This window comes from Geotrypetes seraphini, chromosome 2, assembly GCF_902459505.1.
Source record: "Geotrypetes seraphini chromosome 2, aGeoSer1.1, whole genome shotgun sequence".
NCBI classification, from domain to species: Eukaryota; Metazoa; Chordata; class Amphibia; order Gymnophiona; family Dermophiidae; genus Geotrypetes; species Geotrypetes seraphini.
The window spans coordinates 480,656,006-480,678,273 of NC_047085.1; the positions used below are offsets into that span (position 1 = coordinate 480,656,006).

The 22,268-nt window shown below is 43.1% G+C and overlaps 1 protein-coding gene across 4 annotated transcripts in view; it reads left to right on the plus strand.

Annotated features, from left to right (window-relative positions):
* MINDY4 (MINDY lysine 48 deubiquitinase 4) overlaps positions 1-22,268 on the plus strand; it is a 210,635-nt gene that overhangs the window by 23,496 nt on the left and 164,871 nt on the right. For 2 of the 4 annotated variants that reach the window (XM_033931767.1, XM_033931765.1), the window contains exons 3-5: positions 1,112-1,338; positions 6,309-6,594; positions 12,495-12,928. In XM_033931767.1, the coding sequence (XP_033787658.1) occupies positions 1,112-1,338; positions 6,309-6,594; positions 12,495-12,928 (947 nt within the window). The remainder of the gene's footprint in view (positions 1-1,111; positions 1,339-6,308; positions 6,595-12,494; positions 12,929-22,268) is intronic. The other 2 variants (XM_033931766.1, XM_033931768.1) reach the window with 2 other exon arrangements.

The following is a 22,268-nucleotide window of genomic DNA, read 5'->3' on the forward strand; positions in this document are numbered from 1 at the left end:
TATTATTATTATTAAAAGTATCAATAATAATAATAATACCCTTAGCGCACATGCGCACTTCAATGCTTGTGGCTCCGTGCGTCTGTTGCTCCAAAGCCGGCAGAGAAATTATACAGGGTAGCAGAAAGTTGGTAAAGTGTGCGCGAGCGCGCGCGGCGCTTATGACGCGTGAGGCGCGCACGTTCATTTTTCTATGAGTAGTGGTTTACTTCTCCCAGCAGCGGTTATTTTGTGCCGGATGCCGTTTGATGCTTGATTAAAAAAAAAAAAAGGTAGGTGGGAGAAGGCGCACAATAATTTACATACCCCCTAAGATAATTTACATCCTCAATATTCCCCCAACATCACAGACCTCCATCGACATCCCCCTGACATCTCTACACACCCGGACAGGGGCCAAACAGACGGGACATTGACAGACTGACAGAAAAGGTGGCAGTGAAAGACACACACAGAAGGACAGGGAGCCAGGGAGAGAGATTGAAAGAAAAAAAACAAAATAAACAGTGGACAAGGAGAGAGAGACACACAGAAAAAAAGACAGACATACAGCGGCCAAGGAGACAGTCAGCAAAAAAAGACAGACAGACATACAGTGGCCAAGGAGACAGTCAGCAAAAAAAGACAGATAGCGGCCAAAAAAAACAGACAGCGGACAAGGAGGGAGACACACAGAAAAAAAGACAAACATACAGCGGCCAAGGAGACAGTCAGCAAAAAAAGACAGACAGACATACAGTGGCCAAGGAGACAGACAGCAAAAAAAGACAGACAGACATACAGTGGCCAAGTAGACAGTCAGCAATAAAAGACAGACAGACATACAGTGGCCAAGGAGACAGACAGCAAAAAAAGACAGATAAAACAATACATACAGCGGCGGCCAAGGAGACAGACAACACGGTAAGTTTTCAGTAAATTTGCTTAATTGTTAAGTCTGCACATCTATTCTAGCACCCGTTAATCTAATGGGCTTAAACACTAGTAAATTAATATAATACATAATTACAAGGCAGTGAGGCAGAGGAATAGCAGTGTAATTATTATGACAGCATTTCTTTTTTTTCTGGCATCGTACATTCTCTTACAGGTTTTTTTTTCTATTTTGTAGACGAAGGAGAATCCTTTAAAAACTATTCTTGAAATTATAACCAAATACTTTTTAGAAAATTTTGGGAAACCCAAAAATGCAATGATGGGAGGAGTGGAAAATCCAGAACATTCCATGCCAGAAAACATGCATTCACAAATGGCTCCAGTGACTTTGTGCGACATCTCGGATGAAGAGAGAGGTGCGAGTACAGCTGTGTCTGATACAAGCAAAATGGACACATGCAGGTATTTTCTAGAGTTTCTTGAAAAACATAGCTAGATGAATCCCTGCAGCTAAACTGCACCCTGCTGCATCAAAACTCATAGTATAGCATTTATTCAGTTTATAGCATAATAGCTTACATGCAGCTATTTTTTTATATTTTATTTTATTTTTGAAAGAAAAATAATAATAAATATATCACAAGGCCTTCCAATGAAATACTGTGTTTCTTCAATATATAAAATACCTTATTTCCAAGAAGACCATTCAAACTAAATAGCCCATCCTTAAACCATAACCCCCTCCCAACTCAACGCTAAGTGTAAGATCATAGGAGAAAGATGAGGCAATCGTAAGTTTTAAATTCTTATATATCCAACATCCTTATAATATAGCTGTGGTCCTTCTAGCTATTGTTTATACGCTTTCGAGGAACTGTATCAATCTGTTTTGTTGTAGTGCAGTAAGCTTGGACATCAAAAAAACATAGCTAAACCCTAGAGTCTTTTTCTGCTTCTATTCCGGCACAAGCACCATTCCATTTGCAGTCATTATACAGAACACTGGGTTAAGAATGTCCGACTTATATTGGACTCATACTTATGAACCGGGGTCCTGCCTTTCCCATCTTCTGCTACTACTACTACTACTACTACTATTATTACTACTATTGTTTATCATTTCTATAGCGCTGTAAGGTGTACTTCATGTCCTAACATGTTCTTCTTAATCCTGGCTAGCTCCCTCCTCCCAGCCACATTTCTCTTCACAAAGTTGTGAGCAGTGGCTCCTACATGCTGCCCGTGGCTGACCCAGAAGCCTTCCCTCTGATGTGAGAGGGAAGACTTCCTGGTTAACCTTGGGCCACATGAAGGAACTGCGGCTGCAGCTTTGTGAAGAGAAGTGTGACTGGGAGGAAGGAGCTGGCCAGAACAGCAGTGGTACCAAGGGGGCAGGGGGAGCTGTTTGCCCTGGGTGCAGCATCCTGAACTTCTTCCGGCAATGGCAGAGTTCACAATCCATTGCTCTACCAGCATAGGGCCTTCTTCTCTGCTGGGTCCTACTAGGAGAGAGGGAAGGGGAAGGGGAGAGAAATGCTGCACCCAATTTGGAAGAGGGAGGGAGGGAGAACAAAGACCAGGGAAGGGAGAGAAAAGGAAAGAGATGTCAGAGGAAAGGAGGGAGGGAAAGGAAGGAAGGAAAGGCAATATCAGAGTGAGAGAGAGATGCCAGGGCATGGGGGGATGAGAAGGAGACAGAGATGCCAGACAAGGGGGAAGGAAAGAGAGAGGGAAAGGAAGGAGATGCCAGATCATGGAGGTGGAGGGGGAGATGGAAGAGAAAGAGAGGAGAGGGATGCCAGGGCATGGGGAAAGGGGAGGGAAGGGAAGGTGTGGAGGCATAGGTGAGCTGTGGAGGAGGAGAGAAAAAGCCTGGTGCTGGTGTAGAGGCACAGGGGAGCAGTGGAGAAGAAGAAAATCCTGGTTTGGAGGCACACAATTGCGGAGGATGAGAAGGAAGGCAGAGCTTTGGACTGGGGTAAGTGAAACATGAGTTACACACAAATTCTCCTTAAGAATGGTTTTAAAAATGGAACTCGTTCTTAACCCGGGAACTTCCTCTATACATGGAGATGTTGTTTTCTTAGCTCTGAGGCCAGTGTTCAAGAGACAAGATACAATTGTTTTCACTAAAAGATGATTTATTTAGATGCATAACTTGATCCCAAAAGGTTTGTGTGCTGAGGCATGACCACCAAATACATTATGAGGTACATAATCGAAATGAAATTACGTCTAAAAATCTGCCTAAATCGGCAGTTGGACAATCTAAAAGACAAGTCGTCCAAGTGCCAATAATCAAAATGGGTTTTAGATGTATCTAGAGACATCTTAGGCCTTTTGACTGCCGCTGTGCGTCAAGAGTGAAAAGGGGCTTTTTTTCAAGGAGTGGTTAGGGTGGGAGGTGGGCTGACCAAACTTAGTCATCCTTCAGCGATAATTGAAAGTTTGACGAGACTGCCTAGATGGGACTTATACATTGTGACTTAGACGATCTAAAACGGGTATAAGTGCCCAAAAGGTATCCAAAGTGATCAGATAGGGAGAAAGTACAGACCCCCCCCCACACTCCCCTATTGATCACTGACCCACCCACATTGCCTTAAAAATCGGAATAAAAACATACATACCTGCCTCCAGAACATCAGCACCTAGCGTTGGAAAGCCTAGTAGAACTGCACAGAGATGGCTTAAGTAGTCTGGGGGGGGTGGGCTAGTGAATAATAGAGAGGAGGACCCAGGCCCATAAGCCATTCATGGTGGAACATGTGCGCCCCCCAAAACCCCCAAATCCCTACTGTACTGCTATATAGGTGCCACCTGCAGTCATAAGGGCTATTGGGGTTGTAGACAGATGGGTATAGTAGGCTTTGGGGGTGTTTTTGTGGGGCTCACCATGACCTGCAAGGGAGTTGTGAGATGTTTATGTGGCACCCTTTTTATGAAGTTCACAGCAGTGCCCTGTAAGGTGCCCCACTATTCTGTTGCCATGTCTGGGTGGCCAGTCCCTCACTTTGCTGACCCCTGTCATGTCCAAAAGTTTTTTTCTAGGTGTTTTGGTCTTGGATAATTTTTTGGACGAGAATGCGGTATAAAGATAGATGACTTTGTGGTCTGGACAATAAAACAGGGTGATTCTCGAAAAAAAAAAAAAAAAAAGGTTTGGATGTATTTTTTGAGAATGAACTTTAGACACTGCCGATGTCGGGCAACTAGCGCCCTAGGCCCAAAATGGACTTAGACTTTTTTTTTTAAATTATGCCGCTCCACGTATTCTGTTACCTACAGTCCATCAAACTCAAGTCAAAAACCAGTGATAGATTATCTTATAACCATTTTCTATCAGATATCTCACTTGATATTGAGACCTGGATTAGATTTTTGAATATTTGTGTTCATTCCTTGGCCTCATAATGATTCCACAGTCTGCTATGTTAAGGTACTTTTCTATACCTTGTACCTTCCTCCTGATCAGCTTGGTGGCTCAGTGGTAGGGCTGTGTATTTGGGTTTGATTTCTGGGCCAATTGTTGAGGTTCCTGGGCTGCCTATAGATCCCGTGGAGGCAGTGTTCACGGGCCTTGTGTGGAGGGAGTCTTGGACATCATTCATGTCTTAAGGTCCCTGTTGGCAAGATTTCAGAAGAAAACTTGAGTCTTTCTTTCCGCTAAGATTTGTTGCTACAGTCACTGGGCTAAGAGTTTGGGGGGATTGGGGAAAAAAAAGGGAGAAGTCCCTAAGCAGTTCATGGGAGTCGATTCCAGTTGAACTGAAAACCAACTACCATTAAAGAAGTTCATTAGGGGAGAAATAGTACATGGAATGATTTTTATTTTTAAATAGCTGCCCTTACTTTTGGACCTGCTTCAGTGCTGATGTAAAGTCCACAGGTATGTACAGCAGCCAAAGAAAATCCTTGGGGAGATCATCTCGGATCAGCAGGCTGTTCAAGGGGTTTGAAAATTATTCCCTTAGTGTATAAATTGACCTCTAGAAGTTGCTACAGCCTGCTTGGTGTTCCCCTCAAGTGTAATAATCTGCTCTAATGGGTAAAAGAAGAAGAGAGAAGAGTGATGTGGCATAAGAAGGGAGAGAGGAGGATAGCAGAAGAGTAAGAATAGAAGGCTGTGTTTTGATGAAATGTTCCTGCTTTGGGAGTCTACCATCCAGCTCCTAGATAATAAGTTTCAAGTTTTATTTGAGTTTGATGAATTGCTTATTTAGTTTTACTAAGTGAGGTACAAAATTGCTAAAAATATAAACATATTTAGACATACAATTTAAAATTAAAAATAATAGGTTAGACAAATAGACTTACAGACCAACTAATACAAAAGGTGAGAGGGAACAGAACTACAATTCAGTATTTTTTTTTTAAAGTACAGAGGAGAACCATATATGGAAAAAACAATAGGAAGGGAAAAGTGCAATCAAAGAAACAAATATAAAGGATACTCTACTTTTGTGTCCTGAAGAATCCAGTGTAAATGTTTCTGTGTGTCAACCTGTCTAGAACATTTCTGCTTGTTTAGAACCCATTCACCAAAGTGCCTTTTTCTTTACTGCTCTAACCCTCTGGAATTACCTGTCACTTTTCATATAGAGTCCTCCTAGAGGAAATTCCATTTTGGCCTAAAGATCCACCATTTCATATAGGCCTTTGAGGTTGGGGACACATAGTAGGGTGAAGTTTTTACCTTTCTCTCTGTCTGACCTCACTCCATTTTTTTCTCTCTTCCTTTTCCTGTCAGGATGAAGAAGAGCACGTTAGGACAGGGTGCGCTGTGCCCTTCCTGGATTTCACCCATGTGTGCGTCCACCTTCAAACTATGCAATATCACATTTAAGTGCCATTTTATTGAATAGATTGCTAGCTAGAATATTGGCAGATATGCACACATGTGCATACTAGTGTGTAAATGTCAGAATTCCGATCACTTTCACATGTGCTTGACACCTAAGCATTGGCATTCTCCATATAAATGAATCCCCTTTGGAGTAGGGAAGGGAAACTACTAGACTATGGAGGTGGGAGTTTGAATAAAAGAAAGGAAGATATTGGACTTTGGAGGGGGGAGACGATGCAAAGAAGATGCTGGACTGTTAACGTGGGATTGGGGGGTGGGTTTGGGTTAGGGTTTTGAGTTTCCCCCTGAAAGTTTGCTTAGTGTCGGGTATCCTTGGGCCGGCCCTGCTTAGAGGTGTTTATGACATTGATTTTATCATTCAGCAGAACTTATTTTAAATGTACCGTATGGGGCTTCTAATAAAAACAAAACAACTTGAGAATGTGATCCTGTCTCACTCTGAACATGTGACTTTTACTTTAGAGTTCTTAAAATGCAAAGCTGGATGTCTTAAATTTTTAAAAATACCTGGAGGCTTGGAGGTTATTAAAATTTAAACACCGATTAATAAAATATATTCCTTCAGTAGGTTTTGCATTCCTGTTCTTAGATGGGAAGAGGACGCATCTGTTTATAAACCAGCTACATCCAAGAGATGCCAACACAGAAGTAAGGGAGATTATGAGGCAAGAGCAACTAGCGGCAGTTCACCCAGGGAGGAGAATCTGAACCTGAAAGACAACTGTGCGCGTGCTTTGAAAATGGAAGAGACTGCAATGGAGACAAAGACTATGGCATCATTGTCGCACAGACCCAAGTTCTGTCGGATTATTCGAGGAATGATGACTGGACCTGTGGCCAGCTCAGAAGAGGTACACATTGGACACTTTATTTTAGATGGGGAAAACAGTTGCATGTCTATTCCTCTACAGTGCTGAAGCAAACAGATGCAGGTTGTTTTCAATTTCTTCATACTGCTGCCTGCCATTTTAGTAGAGTGAGACCGCTGAGTGATGAATCATAAGCGCTTAGATTCTGTAATAATGGAATTTTCAGTGGTTCAGTTTGATTTTATGTGTTGTTCCAAAGCACACAAGCTTTGTTTTGAGAGCTTGCATTTTCTTATATTGAATATTTAATGATGAAAATGATAAATTGTACCATACTAGTGTTTTTAAGCCCGTTACATTAACAGGTGCTAGAATAGATATGTAGAATTTTAGCACAATGGGGGCTGACGTTACTAATATAAAAATAAAATCATTCATCACCTTTGTTGTTTGATGATTTTATCTTTCTAATTTCTCAGTCCCTGACTCTGGTGCTGTTTCTCTATACATGCAGCATATTTCTGTGTTGTCAACTCTGTTTCCAGGCCTCCTCTCTGCTCATTATTTCTTGTTTTTCTCCTCCTTCACTTCCTGCTCTATACCAATATTTTGCATTAAACTTTCTTCCATTTTTCTTCCTCCATCTCAAATCTATCTAGTTTTCATCTATTCCATTCCCTTTTCCTCCATCTCTCTTCTCCTACCTTCCCCTCTTCTCCATGAGCATCATGTCCTCTATTCCAGCATCTTGTCATGCACTTGACTCTTCAACCCCCCCCCCACCCCATCCACGTACTCTGTCTCTCCTACCTGCCCTCCAAATGCCTACTTCTCTGCTCTGCGGTTAAATTGTACTATCTCGGTTTAGTTTTCAGCCCATATGTGCACTATCTCTTTCCATCTCCCCTCCCTGGGCAATATCTCTTCCCTTCCCTCGATCTATAGTCCACCACTTCTTCCTTTCTCTCTTTCCACTGCTGTCACAATTTGTCCTCCCTTCCATCCATGTTCACCATCTACTTTCATTGTTTTTATATCCTCTCCCTCTCAAAAATCCTCCCATTTCCACACCTATTCCAGCCTCTTTTTATGCACTTCTGAGTCTTCACCCCCACCCCATCCACGTACTCTGTCTCTCATACCTGCCCTCCAAATGCCTGCTTCTTTGCGCTGCTCAGTGGTTAAATTGTATTGTCTCAGTTTAGTTTTCAGCCCATGGTGCCACGGAGCATTTGGAGTTGGGCCTCACCCATTCTCGGCTGCCATTGGACAGCGTGCTCTGCGCAACACTCCCAGTTGGCCTTCTATTGGTCGTGGCTGCTGCCTGATTTTTTTCAAGCCTTCCACACCTCAGGCATGGCGCTGAGGGTTTTATTATTATAGATTCCATTATTGTCGAATCTTTTAACCAAAAGTTCTTCAGACTGAAGTTATGTTGCCATGACCAGTTTACTCTTGTAAGAATGCCCTAATTTGATTTCTTTTGATATGAGAGCTGGAAAATACATTTGTAAATTGTAGATATTAAATTAACCCTTTATTTACAGAAGCAATATATGTTTTTATGGCACAGGGCTTGATGAACCATTGGTCTGACCCAGTAAGGCTATTCTTATGTTCTTATCTGCATCTTCAAATGCCTGTTACTTAGCACTGTTGCTCTCATTCAATATCAAACATAGAAACATGATGGCAGACAAAGGCCAAATGGCCAATCTAGCCTGACCAATCCACAGTAACCATTATCTCTTTTTCTCTGAGAGATCCCACGTGCCTATCCCAGGCCCTCTTGAATTCAGTCACAGTCTCTGTTTCCACCACTTCTTCCAGGAGACTGTTCCACGCATCTACCACTCTTTCCGTAAAAAAATATTTCCTTGGATTACTCCGGAGCCTATCACCTCTTAACTTCATCCTATGCCCTCTCATTGCAGTTTCCTTTCAAATGAAAGATACTCGACTCATACACATTTAAACGACTCTATCATATCTCCCCTCTCCCACCTTTCCTCCAAAGTATACAGATTGAGATCTTTAAGTCTGTCCCTATATGTCTTATCACGAAGACCACACACCATTTTAGTAGCCTTCCTCTGGACTGACTCCATCCTTTTTATATCTTTTTGAAGGTGCAGCCTCCAGAATTGTACATGATATTCTAAATGAGGTCTCACCAGAGTCTTATGCAGAGGCATCAATACCTCCTTTTCCTACTGGCCATACCTCTCCCTATGCAACCTAGCATCCTTCTAGTTTTCACCATCAACTTTTCAACCTGTTTGGCCACCTTTCTAGCTTTCACCATCAACTTTTCATCCTGTTTGATCATCACATGCGATCACTCCAAGTCCCGCTCTTCCGTCATGCACATAAGTTCTTCACCCCCCTAAACTGTACCGTTCCCTCAGGTTTTTGCAGCCTAAATGCATGACCTTGCATTTCTTAGCATTAAATTTAGCTGTTCCTGACCCAGCCTGTCACTTTGGGATCTTTCCCAAGGGCACTCAGTTTATTTATTAGACGTCTGTGTGGAACACTGTCAAAGGCTTTGCTAAAATCTAAATACACCACATCTGGCGCACATCCTCTAACCAATTCTTGGTCACCCAGTCAAAGAAATTGATCAGATTTGTCTGACAAGACCTACCTCTAGTGAATCCATGTTGCTTCCAGTCCTGTAATCCACAGGATTCCAGAAACCTGACCATTCTCTGTTTTAAAAGTGTTGATGATACACTTATTATAAGTTTAGAAAAATGAATAAAGATTAAAAAAAAAAAAAAAAATTTCTATAGCGTTACCAGACTTAAGCAGCGCTGTACAGAGTCACAAAGAAGACAGTTCTTGTTCGAAGAGCTTACAGTTTAAACAGACAAGACAGACAAACAAGATGTCATGGATAGTGTTAAGTTGAATACAGTTAAGGGCTAGGGGAAATCCACTTCTTATTCCTGTTTTACTCTTTGGGATCTTGCCAGATACTTGTGATCTGGGTTGGCCACAGTTGGAAATAGGATAGTGGGCTTGATGGACCTGTGTTGTTTCCCAGTAAGGCAGCTCTTAGTTAACAGTGATTTTTAACACACCAACATCAATGTAAAATATATGCAAAATAGATAACTACCTATGGCTAGATGATTAAATAATGTGTGTTGAAACATATAGAGCTCCTTTTATCAAGCCGCGCTAGCGGGGTTAACGCGTGCAACTTTTAATCACGCATTAACCCCCTTGCTGGTCTAAAAACCACCACCTGCTCAAGAGGAGGCGATAGCGGCTGGCACGGCCAGCGGTATTAAGCGCATTGAACCGCCAAAGCGCCTTTGTAAAAGGAGCCCATAAATTAATACAGACCTATTAACATGAGAAACCTAAGTATATCTCTTTTTTTTTTTTTTAAACATAAGAACATAAGCAATGCCTCCGCTGGGTCAGACCTGAGGTCCATCGTGCCCAGCAGTCCGCTCACGCGGCAGCCCAACAGGTCCAGGACCTGTGCAGTAATCCTCTATTTATACCCCTCTATCCCTTTTTCCAGGAGGAAATGTCCAATCCTTTCTTGAACCCCAGTACCGTACTCTGCCCTATTACGCCCTCTGGAAGCGCATTTCAGGTGTCCACCACATGTTAGAAACATAGAAATTGACGGCAGAAAAGGGCCACGGCCCATCTAGTCTGCCCATGCCAATGTCCCACCCCCTGACTCCCTCCGTGAAGAGATCCCACGTGCCAATCCCATTTTTTCTTAAAATCTGACACGCTGCTGGCCTCAATTACCTCTAGTGGAAGACTATTCCAGCGATCAACCACTCTTTCGGTGAAGAAATATTTTCTGGTGTCACCATGAAATTTCCCACCCCTGAGTTTCAACGGATGCCCTCTTGTTGCCATGGGACCTTTAAGAAAAAAGCTATCTTCCTCCACCTCAATACGGCCCATGACATATTTGAACGTCTCAATCTTATCCCCCCTCTTTCTGCGTTCCTCGAGTGAATATAGCTGCAACTTATCCAGCCGTTCCCCATACGGGAGATCCTTGAGTCCTGAGACCATCCGGGTGGCCTTTCTCTGAACCGACTCAACTCTCCGCACATCTTTGTGGTAATGTGGCCTCCAGAATTGTACACAGTATTCCAGATGGAGTCTCACCATGGATCTGTACAAAGGCATTATGACCTTGGGTTTACGGGTGACGAAGCTCCTACGGATGCAACCCATGATTTGTCTAGCTTTGGATGAAGCTTTCTCCACTTGATTGGCAGACTTCATGTCTTCACTAATGATCACCCCCAAGTCTCGTTCTGCTACAGTCCTTGCTAGGGTCTCACCATTCAGGGTGTAAGACGTGCATGGATTTTTGCTGCCAAGGTGCATGACCTTGCATTTTTTGGCATTGAAACTTAGTTACCAGGTCCTTGACCAATGCTCCAGTAGGAGCAGGTCATGTGTCATACTGTCAGATATTGAGCCTTTGTCAGGCATTGTGCTTTTGTCTGTTGTGTTCTTGCCCACTATGTTGCATAGTTTGGTGTCATCGGCGAATAACGTAATTTTACCTCGAAGACCCTTAGCCAAGTCACTTACGAAGATGTTGAATAGGATCGGGCCCAAGACCGAGCCCTGGGGCACTCCGCTGATCACCTCTGTCATTTCTGAGGGGGTGCCGTTTACCACCACCCTTTGAAGTCTACCACTAAGCCAGTCCTTAACCCATGCACTTAATTTGTCGCCTAATCCTATCAAACTCATCTTGTTCAATAACCTGCGGTGTGGGACGCTATCAAATGCTTTGCTGAAGTCCAAGTACACGATGTCTAGGGATTCCCCCGTATCCAGCTTTCTTGTTACCCAGTCAAAGAAGCTGATCAGATTGGATTGACAGGACCTTCCCTTTGTAAATCTGTGTTGATGGGGATCTCGTAGATACTCCTCGGACAGGATCGTGTCCAATTGACGTTTGATTAGAGTTTCCATTAATTTGCTCACTATCGATGTGAGACTCACCGGGTAAAGAAAAACTTCCTAGCCTTCATTTTGATTCTTTCCCCTTTCAACTTTTCCGAATGCCCTCTTGTTCTCTTATTTTTCGAAAGTTTGAAGAATCTGTCCCTCTCTACTCTCTCTATGCCCTTCATGATCTTGTAAGTCTCTATCATATCACCTCTAAGTCTCCTCTTCTCCAGGGAAAAGAGTCCCAGTTTCTCCAATCTCTCTGCATATGAAAGGTTTTCCATACCTTTTATCAGATGTGTCGCTCTCCTCTTTACCTTCTCGAGTAACGCCATAACCTTCTTAAGGTACGGCGACCAATATTGGACGCAGTACTCCAGATGCGGACACACCATCGCCCGATACAATGGCAGGATAACTTCTTTCATTCTGGTTGTAATACCCTTCTTGATTATGCCTAGCATTCTGTTTGCCTTCTTAGCAGTCACTGCGCACTGTGCCGTTGGTTTCATTGTCATGTCCACCATTACCCCCAAGTCCCTTTCTTGGGTACTCATTTAATAACATCCCTCCCATCGTATAGTTGTACCTCGGGTTTCTGTTTCCCACATGTAATACTTTACATTTCTCAACGCTGAATTTCATCTGCCATCTCGTCGCCCATTCCCCTAGTTTGTTCAAGTCCCTTTGCAATTCTTTGCAGTCCTCTTTAGTCCGAGCTCCACTAAATAGTTTGGTGTCATCCGCAAATTTGGTGTTTGCTTGTCATTAACATGACAGGATAAATGGGCCAATAATACACATTTATCAACGTATGTTAGTACCTTGGTCCCATTATTTTGAAATGAGAAAACACTTTAAATAGAGACTGATTAAAGGCCTGCTATTTACAACTTCTTTTTTTTTTTTGTTAATAAAAATTTAATATATCAACTTTGGTACAAAACATGAATTTAAATCTTTAATGGTCTTTCATTCTCAATTTATTTTAGGATTTCAGCAAGAAACGAATGCCTAGGCGCTCCTCAAGAATTAATAGTGTATTGCGGGCCAAAGATGACGATCAGGAGCAAAGTCTTTCACAAATCCTAAATACAAGTGTGCAAAACACTATTGGAACTACACAGTATGTTAGCAATTACATTTCCTCAAACACATTTCTGAAACATGGGAAAGAGTTTTCGGATAAAGTTTTTGACAACTGCCTTACCGGTTCCACTCCTGACAAACTTGGAAATACATCACCTTGGACGTATGACTCATTTACTAAAAATCAGCCTGTAGGAGAGCTAACTCGGACTAAAAGCTGTCAGGAGAGTAATCACTTTCTACTTGAGACCCAGCCAAAAAGCTTCATGAGTAATCATTCACACGGGAATTCAGGAGATGGACAGGATAAGAAAGAAAGTCATATGTCTCTCAACAGGTGAGCTCTCCCCCTTTTTTTTCTTATCCAATTAACCCCCTCCCCCTTTACAAAACAATACAAGAGGTTTTTAGCTCCGGCTGGTGTGCAGAATGCTCTGTGCTGCTCTGATGCTTATAGGAACTCTATGACCGTCGGAGCAGTGCAGAGCATTCAGTGCGTCGGCTGGCACTTAAAACCTCTTGCGCAGTTTTGTGAAAGGGGGGGGGGCTGGGGAGCAAATGTACCAGTCAATTATTCAAAGCAATTTAAGCAACTAGGAGAGGCTCCTGATCACTTAAATCGTTTGTGTGGGGCTGTCCACTGATGTTCTTTTGCATTTTAACTAGTTAGGGCTGCTGAACTGAAAGCCGGTTTTTCACTTTTTCGGCAGTCCAGCACTTATGCAGTTAAGTGTTACTGAATCACTTAAGTGGCCAAATCAGACTGCATAAAACACAGTCCTGTTCTTCTGGGTGTCGCTTAGGAGGTTAAGAGCTGATTATCTCACTTGAATTGAAAGGAAACACCAGAGTGAGAGGGCATGGGATGAAGTTAAGAGGTGAAAGGCTCTGGAGTAATCTAAGGAAGTACTTTTTTTTTTTTTTTTTTACAGAAAGGGTGGTAGATACGTGGAATAGTCTCCTGGTAGAAGTGGTGACGACAAAGACTGTCTGAATTCAAAAAAGCGTAGGGCAGGCATGTGGGAGTTCTTAAGGAGAGGAGGAGATAGTAGATGCTTTGGAGGGGCAGACTGGATGGGTCATTTGGCCTTTATCTGCTGTCATGTTTCTATGTTTAAGAGATAGCTGGCTGCATAAACCCGGATATTCAATGCTGGTGCCTAGACATGGTCTAGCATTGACTATTATATTTTTGTAAGGCTAAAAAACTGCCGCTGACTGAATATCTATCCGTAGTATTATATTTAAAAGAAATGATTAGAAATCATTAAAGCATGTAACTTCACAATTAATATCCTGAACCTTGGCTTTGGAATCAGTAATACCAAAAGGACCCAAAATATATGAGGAACTACGTATAAGATCCTGGCACTAAGGAAAAGGAAGAAGGACTAGCTTGGGTGGGAAGCGAGATGATTGTAGGACTGCTCTGTCTTTGGAACAAATACTTATTTATTTAAGGTATTTTTTATTTATCACCTATCAGAGTTACCTAAGCAGTTTACAATCGAGTACTGAAGCATTTTCCCCTATCTGTCCCAATGGGCTCACAATCTATCTAATGTACCTGGGGCAATGGCAGATTGAGTGACTTGCCCAGGGTCACAAGGAGTAGCACAGGATTTGAACCCACAACCTCAGGGTGCTGAGACTGTAGCTCTAACCAATATGCCACTCCATCCTCCATATGTATAAAACCACTTTGGTTCTATCACAGAAAGGCAATATATCAAATATATGACCCTTGATAGAATAAAGTTTAGCGGACATTTAGGGCCTGTTTTACAAAGCCACGCGGCAACACCCTGGAAGCCCTTTAAATCTCTATGGGCTTCGGGGCTGTTACCGTGCAGCAGCCGCTAGCTCAGCTTTGTAAAACAGGCCCTTAGAGATGAATAAAACGGTTTTAGTTTAAATCTAGTCTTTCCTATGGGTTTCAAATAAAATTGAAATGAGAGGCCACTAATCGACTGATATATATTATTCTTTTGAGGCCCATTATGAATTTTGAAACTCCAGCATAAATGATTTTTCAGGATTCTTGGAAATCATGTGACATTTTCATAAATTTGTGAATATCTGCATATATTTTCATTAAAAAGTAATTTTCCAGAATGGATACATTTATTTGATTCTTTCTGTGAGAGAAATGATCTTCATGATCAGTGCTGGAAAGTGAAGAGGAAGTAGAGAACAGAGGAAAGAGATGAGATCTAAGGTGTGGGGAGAGAAGGGGGATATCTCAATAGCAGGCTCATAGAGGAAGGAAATTGAAATACGAAGGGTGCTGAAAAGTTCTCAACTGAACCAGCTTCCAAAATTCTGACCATTCTACTATACCTGAAAAGAGTGTTATTTTATTTTTCAACGTGCCAGTTTGCAGAATCGTAATTCTATATTTTGACATTATTTCATATCATTGTTTGAACCATGTCAACGAAAAGTGTGGATTTTTCAAGTGTGGAATTCCAAGCAGTCATGAAGTTCCTATTCCTGCAGAATAAAACTCCAAAGGAAACCCATGAATGTATGATAGTGACAAATGCCCATTGTACTCCACAGTGAAGAAGTGGTATGCAAACTTTCAGCATGGAGATTTTGATACTGAAGATGCAGCAAGGTCTAGGAGGCCTCAAACGATGTCAACTCCTGAAATTGTTGACCATATCCATGTCCTGATTTTGGTAGATTGGCGAATATTGGCTAAAACAATTGCTGAGATACTACAGATATCCAGGGAATGTGTTGAGTGTGTAATCCACAAGCAGCTGGGTATGCGGAAGCTATCAGCTAGGTCAAATGTTTGAGTGCTGATGAGAAACATCATTGAGTGGATACTTCCAAGTTGATTTTGCAGCATTTTCAGCGAGATGGTAGTTTATTATTGATGAAACATGGTTACACCACTATGATCCTGAAACAAAACAACAGTGCATGCAATGGCGGCACTCAGGTTCTCCAAGGCCAAGGAAATTCAAAACCCAAAAGTCAGCAGGAAAGATCATGGCCACAGTGTTAATGCAGAATGCTACTGTAACTTGCTGTGCCAATTAAAGGAGGAACTGGGAAAAAAATAAAGAGGGAATCTGCAGAAAGGAGTTTACTTTTTGCAAGACAGTGCACCTGCTCACAAGACTGGCAAAATGATGGATGTTTTGACATCCTCCCCAAAGAGCCCAGAATGGGTTACAGTTTACATTCACAGTGTTACAAAATAGGGTTTACATACAGTGTGTTGCAATATATCTTCATATGCATAGACCAGGCATGGACAACTCTGGTCCTCGAGGGCTGGAATCCAATTGGGTTTTCAGGATTTCCCCAATGAGTATGCATGAGATCTATTTGCATGCACTGCTTTGAATGCATATTCATTGGGAAAATCCTGAAAACCCAATTGGATTGCGGCCCTCGAGGACCGGAGTTGCCCATGTCTGGCATAGACCATTCACCCTACTCACCAGATCTTAATCCATCTGACTATTTTCTGTTTCCAAACCTTAAAATGTGTTTGAAAGAGTGACAAATTTTCAGTGATTCAGAGGTGATTGTAGCAGTGGATCAGTATTTCAGTGACCAGACATCAAAGTATTTTTGGGAAGGGTTACAGAAACTTCAGACATGATGTGCCAAGTGTGTTGAACTTAGGGGTAAATATATGGAATAACTTGTATGTTTCATGGCTCTACCTCATTTCCTTTTCAGCACCCCTTGGTAGAATCTGTAGGTGCCAGGAAAAAGAGGTAAAAGGGTGAGCAGAGAGTATCCATGATCAGGAGAGGGAGGGATAATTTACTTCCAACCTTATCCTGCACACTGATCCTATTCTTACTTAAATCCAAGACACTTTCATATTCTCTCCATTCCCTCATACTCTTGTCACATCTCTATCCCCCTCAACACTCCACAGTACTTTTCACCCCCTAACATGATCTTCTCCCCTTATCATCCTTATCACTTAGGTTGCTTGTGCCTAATCCCTCCAAGTACTTTCCTGCCCATTGCTGCCCTCCTATTCATTCACTTGCTTGTGCTCATTGTCTGTTATCCACTCCCCTCACTGTTTCTGTCCACTTGCTCACTCTTCCTTGCCCCTAGTCCCAAACAAGCTGTTCTCTGTGCTCTATTCCATCCCCATTCAAAGTCTTTTCTATGGAGAACCCCTGCCCTTTTGATCGTAGCAGGCACATTAGACCATGCGCTTCCAGCTGGATTGTCAGGATTTGAACTACATGCTTTAAAGCAGGTCTGCCCAAGTCCGGTCCTTGAGATCTATTGGCAGGCCTGGTTTTCAAGATATCCACAATGAATATGCATGAGAGAGATTTGCCTGCACTGCCTTCTTGGCATGCAAATCTCTTTCATGCATGTTCATTGTGGATATCTTGAAAACCTGGCCTGCCAGTAGATCTCAAGGACCTGACTAGGGCAGCCCTGCTTTAAAGCTAGAGAGTCCAGCTGGAAATGGAAGGGAGAGAATGCAGCTTGAGGTACTGGGCTGCTGCCAAAACTATGCAGCACTAGAAGAATGAAGGCAACAGTTATCGATGTTCTGAACTTCATTCTCCTTTGGTCATTCTACAAGGAATGAGGAATTCTGCTGGAAGGGATAGATTTTTCAGCTCTTATGTAGCTGTGGAATCACAGGAGGTGGGGCACCCTGTCATAGTTAAACCTGATAGACAGCAACTGAATATTCAAATAAAATTGTGTCTAATACTTAGAGATCTAAATTTAGATCTGAGCTAGACTGGAAGTGATTTGGCCATCTAATATAATTCATTTAAACTTATTCTCTTTTTTGCCAGATAATGTGGGTTAATTGTTTTCTGGCCCTTAAAAATAAAGTAAAAAAATGAGTGGTAACAATTCTTGATTCAGATTTACTGTATATATTCGAATATAAGTCAATCCGAGTATAACATGAGGTACCCTTCTTTTCCCAAAAAAGGAGGGAAAAAGGTTGACTCGAATTTAAGAGGGGGAGGGGTTAATATTCATGAGCCTTGCCAGGCTCATGCGCCCAACCCCCTCCCTCCCTGCACTGCCAGGCTCTGCACCCAGCCGAATTCCCTGTCCCCCCTCTCTCCCAATGTCCTGCAGGCCTCCACTGAGCCTGCCGTATGACCTGGTGGGCCGGAACAGGAGGGATCCCTCCTGTCTCCTGTCCTGGCCAACTCTGCAATATTTTTTACCTCCCTCCCGCCTCCACCCCATATCCCCCCTGCATAACTTCTTGCGAGAACTCAAGGCAGACATTCAGTGAGCAGCTCAGTGCCTGGCAGAAGCGAGGAAAACTTTCATATGCCTGGTACACCACTGGGCTGTGAGAACTCGAGGTGGCCATTCAGCGAGGGGCTTAGCGCCGGGCAGGAGAGCAGAAAGCTCACTTCTGCCCGGTACACCGCTGGACCACCAGGGATTCAAAAATGTACTCTGGAGGAGGCGGAAGGGAGGTAAAAAAAAAAAAAATTGGCAGAGTTGGCCAGGACAGGAGACGGGAGGGATTCCTCCTGTCTCTGGCCCTCCCTCCCCCAGGCCATGCAGCAGGCTCGGCGGAGGCCTGCAACAAGTCCAGGAGGGGGGCAGATGGGCAATGATCTGAATATAAACCGAGACCCCCATGTTTGGGCCCCAAAATCTTGATTTATATTCGAGTATATATGGTAAATAAGAACATAAGAATTGCTGCTGCTGGGTCAGACCAGTGGTCCATCGTGCCCAGCAGTCCGCTCATGCGGCGGCCCCCAGGTCAAAGACCAGTGCTCTAAATGAGTCCAGCCTCACCTGCGTACGTTTCAGTTTAGCAGGAATTTGTCCAACTTTGTCTTGAATCTCTGGAGGGTGTTTTCCCCTATAACAGCTTCATCGACTTGTCGATCAGAACTCCCAAGTTTCTTTCCTGGGAGGTCTCTCCAAGTACTGCCCCGGACATCATGTATTCATGCATGAGATTTTTGTTACCGACATGCATCACTTTACACTTATCCACATTGAACCTCATTTGCCATGTTGATGCTCATTTCTTGAGGTTGATTATGTCATGTTGCAGATCTTCGCAATCGCTCTGTGTCTTCACTACTCTGAATAACTTCGTATTGTCCGCAAATTTAATCACCTCACTCGTCGTACCAATATCTAGATCATTTATAAAGATGTTGAAGAGCACGGGTTCAAGCACCGAGCCCTGTGGAACCCCACTGGTGACGCTTTTCCATTCCAAGTATTGTCCATTTACCCCCACTCTCTTTTTCCTATGCTCCAGCCAGTTTTTAATCCACGTGAGTATTTCACCCTCGATTCCATGGCTCGCAATTTTCCAAAGTAGTCGTTCATGTGGAACCTTGTCAAACACCTTCTGAAAATCCAGATATACAATGTCAACCGGGTCACCCTTGTTTATCTGCCTGTTTATTCCCTCGAAGAAGTGCAACAAGTTCGTCAAACAAGATCTGCCTTTGCTGAAACAGTACTGGCTGGTCCTTATCTGACCGTGTCCGTCAAGGTGATCAATGATGCAGTCCTTTATCAGCGCCTCTATCATCTTTCCCAGTACCGAGGTCAGACCCATCGGTCTGTAATTTCCCGGATCTCCCCTCGAACCTTTTTTGAAGATTGGCATAACATTCGCTACATTCCAGTCTTCCGGAATCTTTCCCGATTTGATTGACAGATTGGCTATTAGTTGAAGCAGTTTAGCTATAGTCCCTTTCAGTTCCTTGATGACCCTCGGATGGATGCCATCCGGTCCCAGGGATTTATCACTCTTAAGCCTATCGATCTGCCTGCATACCTCTTCTAGACTGACTGTCAACCCTGTCAGTTTCCTGTCTTCATTTCCAGTATATAGCCTGATGGGTTCCGGTATGCTGTGTATATCCTCTTTGGTAAATACAGACGCAAAAAATGTGTTCAGTTTCTCAGCGATTGCTTTGTCTTCCTTTAGCACTCCCTTTATTTCAAGGTCATCCAACGGTCCCACCGCTTCCTTTTCGGGTCGTTTCCCCTTAATATATCGAAAGAACGGCTTGAAGTTTTTCACCTCCTTAGCTATTTTTTCCTCATAGTCTCTTTTGGCCCCTTTTACCACCTTATGGCATCTGTGTTGATGTTGTTTGTGCTTATTCCAGTTTTCGTCCGTTCTTGACCTTTTCCATTCCTTAAACAAAGTTTTCTTGTCTCTGATCGCTTTTTTCATCTCTACAGTGAGCCACACCAGTTCCTTGTTCTTTTTCCTCTTGGATCCCTTTTTGATATGCGGTGTATATAGATTTTGCGCCTCAGTGACTGTGTCCTTAAAAAGGGACCAAGCTTGCTCTAGCGTTTTTACAGTGCTTCTCTTCTTCTTAATCTTCTTCCCCACCATGAGTCTCAACCTTTCGTAATTCTCTTATCGGAAGTTCAGTGCCTTGGCTGTCGTTCTGGACTGATGTTTCGCCCCTGCGTCCAGGTCGAAGTAGATCATGTTGTGATCGCTGTTTCCCCAGCGTCCCTTCTACTTCTACACCTCGCAGTCCATTTAGAATTAAGTCCAGAATTGCATTTCCTCTTGTATTTTCCTTGACAAGTTGTTCCAGGAAGCAATTGCCTACAGCATCCAGGAACTTGGTCTCCCTAGAACATCCGGAGGTGCCTAGGTTCCAGTCTATCCCCGGATAGTTGAAGTAACCCATGATAACTGCGTTGCCTCCCTTGCAGTTGTGTTTAATCTCGTTTGTCATTTCTCCATCAATTTCTTCAGACTGCCCTGGGGGTCGGTAGTAGATGCCGATCTTCGTTTCCAGTCCATTTGTTCCCGGAATTTTGACCCATAAAGTCTCTAACTTATCTATCATTTGTGGTCATGACCTAGGTGGCCTTTCCATAGGTTCATCATGGTTCTGCACTTCCAGGACATCACAGAACTTTATTTGGCCACAGTCAAGGGGTCACAACCATAGAAAGATTGGGAAGCTTTGACTTTCATTTATGTTCCTATATTGTGACCTTACCATTAGACCAGGGTTCCCAAAACTGTTTTGGGGCCCCCACAGCCAATCAGGATATCCACAGTAAATAAACATGAAATCAAGCTGCTCGTGCTGGGTTTCCAGGGCATGCACATTTGCTTTCTGCATATTCATTATGTAAGTAATTCTGTGGGAATGATATCTCGTAAAAAATAATCTTGGTATTATTTTTATGTCCAAATAAATATGTTGCATAATTGCTATGGGGTCCTTTTACTAAGGTGCACTAGCCATTTTAGTGCACGCTAAACGCTAACGCGTCCATAGGATATAATGGACATGTTAGCATTTAGCATGCGCTAAAACAGCTAGCGTGCCTTAGTAAAAGGACCTCCATATTTTTTAGAGTGCTTTGCAATTTCTTATAGGAGGGAGAGCATACATTTTTTTTTTATTTTGCTTACAGTACGTGAGTCATAGTAATAAAATCTTTACTCCCTGCAATTTTAGTTTTAATTTTCCAGAATTTAAATACACCAGTACAACCAGTAGATGGCAGCAAATCTAGACATTTAGTAGTAGGAACAAATTAAAAATGTACCTAAAAAGTTGCAAGTAGTTACAATGTGACCATCCTAAGATAGCAGCATATCCTCAACACAATATTTTATTACAAACAAGTATATTCGCCAACCCTATATATCAAGTATGTCTGTTCAAGTTTGTAAGCTCTTCCGAGCAGGGACCATCTCTAAATGTCGAAATGTACAGCGCTGCTTATGCCTTTCAGTGCTATATAAATGATAGCAGTAGTAGGTGCAGAAGGGTCCTGATTTCATTCTCAGGCCAGGGCTTAACACTCCACTGGGTTGTCTAAGAATGCTCTGAAGGCACGGTTTATAGCTCCTAAGGGCAGGAGGCCAAGGGAACTGTGGCCACTTCTTGGGAGTTATGTCTAAATGGTCAGAGTCTGGCTTGCAGGGTTTCAAAAGAAGACAGGCTAAGCAGCCCCTGGCCCAGGATTTCACTCACTTTGGCCAAGAGAGTTGCTAATTTTACATTTCCTTTATCTTCACTCTCTGATACATTTGATACTCTTCCCATCTGCTATTCAAGCTGGCTTCTTAGCGTGTTACTACATTCAAGAATATCAAAGGCTTCCTAGTGAGACTCACTGTTTTGTGCTATTAGAAAATTCTCATCTTCTGTCATGGATAAATCACGTTGGCTAACGTGAACATGTGTATAAACTGAAAGGGAGTCTTGTTTCTGTTGAAGGTTGCTAGAGGCAGGCAAGAGCATAGCCAGGATTTGAGACAGGGGGGTGCAAATGATCTTAGACTGAGAAAACTACACTGGGATTGCACGTGAGCTTGAATACCCTGTGGGTCCAGCAACCATATCCCTTCCTCTTCCCTTCCCTCCACACTTTTGGTCCATCATCCATGTCCCCTTTTCTCCCCACCCCCAGTTGTGGTCTACCACCATCTCCCTTCCTCCATCTGAAGGTCTGCCCTCTCACTCTCTGACTTCCCTCCCCACACCTAGCATCTCCCTGCCGTCCTGTTCCTGACCTGACAACCCTCCCCCCTCTCCCGCATGGGTCTTGTCTCTGATCAACCCCCCCTCACTGTATGGAGCCGGTATCCACAAACTCTCCCAAAGTAGCAGTGGCAGTTGGCCAGCAGAGGCTGCTTGTGGCCAGTGCTGCCAGGGCCTTTCCTCTGA